This window comes from Squalius cephalus, assembly GCF_949319135.1.
Source record: "Squalius cephalus genome assembly, chromosome: 8".
Lineage (NCBI taxonomy): Eukaryota > Metazoa > Chordata > Actinopteri > Cypriniformes > Leuciscidae > Squalius > Squalius cephalus.
Window position 1 is genome coordinate 22944019 of NC_137129.1, and position 7438 is coordinate 22951456.

The following is a 7438-nucleotide window of genomic DNA, read 5'->3' on the forward strand; positions in this document are numbered from 1 at the left end:
ATTAAATACAAACAGCAATCTTACAGTAGTAAGACTTTCTTCACACATTTAAAAAGATCCATCATTGTTTATTAAATCTTAAATGAATTACCGATCTGTGCTCAGGTCCCAGACAATCTTGCAGGGATTTCCAGTTTGAAGTTTCGATTTAGATTTTTGCTGTGTCTCTTCATTCTCCTCTGTTGACGCATCTTCGTTACTCACAGTTTCAGTGACAACAGCCCCGAACAACTCTGGATCATCCTGTATCACATCCAGTATAAGGACATCTTCTTCATATGCTCGAGAAACATCCAGGAAGCTGTCGGAAACCACATGAGATGGTGGAGGGGTGGAGCCTTGTTCTTTATCTTTAATCTGACATGTCCCATCATCATCAGACAACAAGCTCTCAGCAGCATGATGTTCCACTGACTCCTCATCTGAAGACAGAGTAGCGAAATTCTTCTTTTCATCTTCAGAAGATGAGTCTGTGATTGTGTAGCTGTCAAATACTTGCGTTCTTTTCCCTTCTCCTGAACAGTCAGGGTTGCTGTCGGGTGTATGCACAACCGAATTTGGAGTAACACTTTTGATCTCCTGGTCCACAGAGGAAGAGGTTGTCACTAAAGAAGAATGCTGTGCTTTTAGCATTTTTACTTTAAGACATATTTGCGAGAGTGACCCTGGGTTATAGAGAACTCGTCTAACACCATTTTCTACCCCCTCCTGATCCTCAAATGACGTTGCTCTTGAGGTTTGGCTAACAGGTTTGAGATACAACGAGTCTTTGGGCAATTTTTGATCGTCTTCCCTGATGACAGGAACATCAGACTGATTGTTAGACCCACTTGAAAGCATTTCCTGATTAGACTTCTTGAGAAGGGAATGTTTTTTTAAAAGACCATTCCCTTCTAATGATGCTGCATAGTCAAGACCATTAAGTTTGTAGTTGTTACCCTGTTCAGTCATTACAGGTGCAGAGAACTGAAGAACATCCTCAAAAGCTTTCTTCAGACTTCGGTTTGACTTAAGCTCTGCCGGTTTGGAAACATGAGTGAATATGACTCTTGGACTGTCTACTAGACATTTCCAAGCCCTTTCTGGTGTGCAAGTGGGTGGCTTTTCGCCAAACGCACTGCAAGTGCTGTGTTCTGCAAGTTTCGAAATATGAAAAATATCTTGAGTCATTGTACCTCTGGGATTGTTAAGACTTTGTGCTCGATATTTTGAAGTCATTTCCAACACAGCTAACGTGTCAATGGGTGGCATCTCACCTGGTGCAGAAGAAAGTAGTTGCCCCTCCAGTACTTCTCTTGCGTCATCACTGCTCTTGCTTTGCTTTATGGGTTTGGAAAGTTTGTTTTGAACATCCTTATCTGATAAGCATTCAGGTGCTACACCGTGAGAAGTCTGAACGGTGGCAGGAAATGAAGTGGTCACAATCCACCGGGGTCCAGTTAGATGCGATGGTCTGATTTTGTTAGGAGGGCCCATTCTGGGGAAGGGCCAGATTTTGCATGTGCGTGCGCATGATGATTGAGGGAAAAATATGTAGGCTTGTGTTCGCTGGCAAGAGAAATTCTCAGGTGAGTTCACTTCACAATCAGAATCCTCATTTCTTCTGTCTTCCTCCTCTTCATCCAGTGAAAGACCCCTGTTCTCAATGTCATGTCCGAAACCAAAACCATTGACAGTAACTCGTCTGAGTATTAAAGGTGGTACACGACGCACTGGGCTGGAAGGACTTTCAGAGATGTTATTCATTTGACAGGCCTTGTCTTTCTCACAGAAACACACAACAGGACCGTTGTCTTCACAACGTGGGAGTACCGAGGCAGTTCCTTCAATGTCGGTCTGTCTCATCCTCTCACAGTCTGGATTCCTTACAAGGCAAGCATCCCATTCCTTTACAGATCCATCTGGAGTCTCTGCTGTGTCTGAAATGTATGTGCTGCCTGTAGCTCCAGATGGAGGATCACCTGATGAGAAAGAAGCACAGCTATGGGTTGGAGTGGAAACTTCCCAGGATTGGTTAGCAATCTTACTTCTTTGCTTCCTGATGCCATGGAGATGAGGTTGCACGAGAAAACTGAATTCTTTCATTAAGCACCTCACTCTTTTGCATTTCCTCTTTTGTCTTAGTACAGCTGGCAAGACACATGAGAAATCACGTGAGGCTATGTCAAACACTCGGGCTACATCACACAGTTTCACCATGGGGTTTTTCTCAAAGCGGAAAATCGGTGTGGTCGGGGGCCGACGGGACTCAGAGTTATGACAGGCACCTTTCTGCCACGCAGTCGGGCTGGGGCGGCCAGCTCTCGATCTGTGATTGAGTAAACGGGCCAGATTCTTACTAGGGGGAGGAGTGTATTTTACATCACCACACAAAGCACAGCACGAATTTTTCACCAATCGTTTGCGGTCTTTCCTCGAGTCTGACCTAAGTCGTCGTCTCAGCTCAACTTTTGAACTGATATCTGCAATCAGAGACAAAGAATGTGAAAAGGGTGAGAGTAAAAATGCAATATGAATATAAAGAGCCTCCCTATAACTGCTTTCTCCCAAAACGCTGACAGATTTCTCCATTAAATTATATCAATCAAAATGCTTGGTATTCTCCACCCAGAAAAGGAAATTCTGCTATCATTTACTCACCCTCATGGAGCCCAAGATGTATATGAATTTTTTCTTCCGATGAACTCAAATATATTTTTTTAAAATAGTCCATGTAATACAAGTGAATTGTAATCCAAAAGTTGACACTTCAAAAACCACACCAAGCGATGATGACTACCCATATGGCCGTTTATAAGAGCGTCATGAAGCACTACATCAGCACATTGTGAAACATAAAATAAGTGCATTGTGAACCTCGCACGAGAAGTAACATGGAAGCACAGAGGACCTTCACAACACATGCTTCACAACGTTCCTAACATTTACATCAACTCAAAACATGCATATGATAGTTTATAGTTTACAAGGAAGCTTATACAATAAACATCACTTCCGTCCAACTGTCAAAGAGCATCATGAAGCACTATGTTAGCACACTGTGAACGTGAAGTAAGTGCCTTGTGAAACTCGTGCAAGAAGTAACACGGAAGCACAGACCTTCACAACACACTTAGCCTATATCATGCTTCACAACATGCTGACGTTTACATTAACTCAAACGTGCATATGATTATAGCTTATAGTTTATAAGGAAGCGAAAGTTAAAAAAAAAAAAATTATTACACATCTATCGTTTCGCTTCAGAAGACATTGATTAATCCACTAGGATAAGGTGACCAGATTTCTGAAATAGAAATTTGAGTAGTCAAAATATCACTGAAATCACATTTGTTATTATCCATTATTTAAAAAACAGGGACAATACATTTTTTAATGTTTGTGTTTTTTTAAATTGCTGTGGGTTCCCTAAATTATTATTAACATTAATAAGTATTATGTTCGTTTGATTATTGGGATTTTTGGTCTAGTTTTAATACAATTCACCTCACCACTTTTTTAACTTCAAATGTTTTGTTACATTTGTGCTTGAAAATTACTCTTACTATTCTTATTTGGGCTTGTTATTTTGCATTTTAGGCTTAGACCTATTTTAAGCAGAAAGTGTGTGTATTCTGCAAATGTAGGCTATTTGTTGCAAGTGTAATTGTTTTGTTTTTGCTTGTTTTTTTTTTAATTACATATAGTTAAGTGTGGAAATTACTGTGTTGAGACTGGAACTTTTGGAGACTTTACAATTGTGCAAAACAATCCTGCACCCTGTTGAGGCCCAGTTATAAAAGCACATACAAAACAGTATTAGGCCCTTCTTTATATAAACAAGAAGTAACAGTAGCATGTTACTACCCTGAAAGCAATAACAATGTTTCTTTGGTATTTGATGATTATGGTGCTCTGCTCTAGTCTAGGTTAAGTTCTTCATGAAGTATGACCAAGTACAGTAGCACACAGCGCCATCTGTTGGTGAAAATAATCAACATGATTGCTCCTATGTTGGTTGGGCTTTTGTGGATTTGCAGGTTGTTTTGAACAAGTTGTAAACTGGGGACAATTCAGGGGACAGCTCCAGTGGGGGACAGGACACCAAAAACCGGGACTGTCCCCAGAAAATGGAGACTTCTGGTCACCTGACACTAGGATCATATGGATTACTGTTGTGATGGCTTTATGTGGTTTTTGAAGTGTTGACTTCTGGGTTACTATCAACTTGTATTTTATGGATTTACAGAGATGGATTATTTTTCTAAAAAAAATCTTAATTTGTGTTCATCTAAAGAAACAGTCATTCACATCCTGGACAGCACGAGGGTGAGTAAATGATGTGAATTTTCATTTTTGTTTAAGATGGATATAAATCAATGCACTTATAACAAATCTGTTGCTCATCTCTGCCTCTTGAAGGGATGTATAGTTAACCCAACTGACTTTGCTGCCTGTGAAACATGAGGTCTGGAAATAAATAACTGGGAAACATGTTCCTTACTAAATTACCTCCACCTTTATTTGCATGTATAAGGATGTCTTGACCCTTACTTGGTGTTCGTCCAGATATAGTGGGTCTGGCTTTACTTGCATGAGCACTCCGGACTTCCGTCTTGATGGTAGTTTTCACCTGTCCATCAGACCCACCAAAATGATCAATAAAGAGTTTCCTCGGTTTCCTTCCCCGACGAGATTTTTGGTTTTCTTGACTGCCAGTTTTTTTTTCGTATTTTGGTTCTAGTTGGGCAGGTGGAGTTTGATCCACTGATTCTCCACAGACGGTGGATTTAATAGAAATATTATCTGACTCAACCGACACTTTACTGTACGACAGGGCGCGACATGGCGTTCCCGTTGGCCTGTGTATAACGCGCTTCCCGCCACTTAGATGTTTTTTCCTGGCAAAGCACAAAGCTAAGCGCAAACGGTAGAAAATTTCTTTTTTATGTTCAGGCAATTTTTTCAGTGCTTTTTTGGACGCTGACCGACTCCTTGTACAGGTAACTTGAGCTTTAGTAATTCCACCTCCACAGTTACTAAAGCCACTGACTCTGGATGTGAAAGTACCTTGATTATAATGCCCTCGGCAGTCGTCATGTTCAGCATAAGCGTCTTGTTTGGAGCTCGCCTGCCCGTCAAAATAGGGCGGTGGTTGGGGGTCGGCGGTAGTGCAGATTTCGTGGGCGTTTAGCTCTGAGGAAACGACATCTGCTGCCTCCGGAGCTGGATAGCTGTCTTGGCCTTGTACCTGTATGCCACGATCGGCAAGTGGATTTAAACCAGACACAGTTTTAGGCCCAGTCCATCGCCGTTTATTCTGCTCTAATTTGTTATATTGCTTAAACGAATCCCTCTTTAATTTGATCCTCGAAACGCCGTTACATGGAAACATTACTATAGCCAACTGCGATTAACTAACGTTAACGAAAAACTTGTCACGCATAAATTAACTCAAATCTTTTTCTCCTCAATGCACTTAAAAATCAGCATGTTACAATTTATACTGAGCACAAATTGTCGATGTAAGGCACACAGAGACTGTTAAAGACAGCGTCGCATTAAATTCGCTGTTTCCAGCGAGACGTGCATCAATCGCGATAAAGCTATAGACTAAAATGGCAAGAGGTAATATACAGATGCACGTCAAAACGTATTTTTTAAAGACAATATAATGAAATATATGTTCCTCAATACCTGTCCGTGTCAATTTGCGATTATTACTAAGACAAAAAAACACCCTCCTACTTCCAATTTCGAGTTAAGACATGCGCAATTGATGGTAGAGTATTCGATGAATACTGCCGCCGCGTGGTTTAACATAGTCTTTTCTTTTTTCTTTTTTTTTCAAAAAAGGAAAAAAAAAATATTTTATTGATCTGAATAACAAAACATTATGAATTATAGAAAGGTAGCTTCCATTTCTAAGGCTTTTTCATTTTTAATCTAATTTTTAATCTTTCACTGATTTTGCAATGAACCTCTTTTATTTATAGTAAATAAAAAAATAAAAATCTTTCTGGAAACTATAGGCTGTTGAAACACTACAAATTTGAACCAGTACTGCAAGAATTAACTAAAATTGAGAAGTCACTTCTCCTGAATCTTCAAATGAATTACAATTTAGTTGTAAAAGTGCTCACGTTGCGAAGACTAAATTAAGGCAAGAAATTCCACACCGAATGTTTATAGGAAATTGCTGGATAAGGGATGTCATACAGGCATATGAATGTTCTTTACAGATATCAGTCACCCTACTAAATCTAAATAAATAAAAATCTAATTACTAAATAAAAATCACCCTGTCAATCAAAGAACAAGAAGTCATATATAAAAAAAGAAATTAAACTAGATAGGAAGTTAGAAATTTCTCTTCATCTTCTTAGAAAACACATTACCATTTAATCTAATCAGCACAGGCAGCATATCCTACAGGGGTGTCCAATCCTGGTCCAGGTGTGTTTAATTAGTGTTGGAGTCAAAGGCCTTGTCCACACTAATATGTTTTCGTTGGAAAACACTTATTTTTTCTCTCTGTTTTGGCTTTCTGTCCTCACTGAGACGGTGTTTTTATTAATGGAAACAAAGCTTTTTGTTTTAAAACTTTTTTTAAAACTGAGTTTTAAAAATGCTCTCCAAAGTGGATAAATTTGAAAACTACGTTTTTGAGTAGCCCTAGTGTGGACTGTCAAAACGGAGGTATTTAAAAACGTTGATGTAAATTTAGTCATGTGACGCATATTGTACCAATATATTCATGTTTATACCGGTATTGTGCCTGTTATGTGCTATTCACTTTCATACTGTTGCTAAAATATGTTAATTTGCACACTGCCACACTCTTCATATCACAGTCCTGCAAAGATGACAGGAAATTTACAGCTAGTAAATTTAACACTCCATAGAAATATATCCAAAAACTTTTATTTATTTTTTTTCGAAGTGTTGACAACTTAGTGTTAACTAATAATTGTTGCAAACTGGTACTACCAACAAAATATTTGTGCATTCCTGGTACAGCTGTGGTGAAGAGATAAGTCCCACAGTAGAGATGAGTCCCACCTTAGAACCCAAGCAATCCGGATGGTTCAAAGCACGTTTTATGGGTAATCGCTTTAGTGCCTGGTTACAAATCAAACAAAATCACTTTATTATATAAGATGTTTGAACTACGTTATAACGACCATTCATGTATTTTAACTTGTATGTTTCATAATATATAACCGAAGATAGATTGTGAAATCAAACATTTCTTGTTCTTAGTGTTTTTTTTAGTTAACTTATACAATTCAGTTGACAATTACTATTTAATAGCTGTCTGTCTTTCTGTAAAGCTGTGTGTACTGTGAAAAGCGCTATACAAATAAATATATTACTTTATGGCAGAAAACGTACTCGGTTACTAACGTAACCTCGGTTCTCTCTAGAAGAGGGAATGAGTACTGCGTAAGATATCTTA

At 38.9% G+C, this 7438-nt stretch overlaps 1 protein-coding gene across 5 annotated transcripts in view; it reads right to left on the reverse strand.

Annotated features, from left to right (window-relative positions):
* The window catches only part of topaz1 (testis and ovary specific TOPAZ 1), a 104821-nt gene extending 99211 nt beyond the window's left edge, over window positions 1-5610 (reverse strand). Inside the window, exons 1-3 of one of the 5 annotated variants that reach the window (XM_079878102.1) lie at window positions 5050-5118; window positions 4534-4612; window positions 92-1961 (exon numbers count right to left, since the gene is read on the reverse strand). In XM_079878102.1, the coding sequence (XP_079734228.1) occupies window positions 92-1961; window positions 4534-4612; window positions 5050-5088 (1988 nt within the window). In that variant the 5' untranslated portion in view covers window positions 5089-5118. Of the gene's footprint in view, window positions 1-91; window positions 2463-4497; window positions 4613-5049 lie in introns of all 5 variants that reach the window. The other 4 variants (XM_079878100.1, XM_079878099.1, XM_079878098.1 and 1 more) reach the window with 4 other exon arrangements.
* Window positions 5611-7438: the final 1828 nt, after the last annotated feature.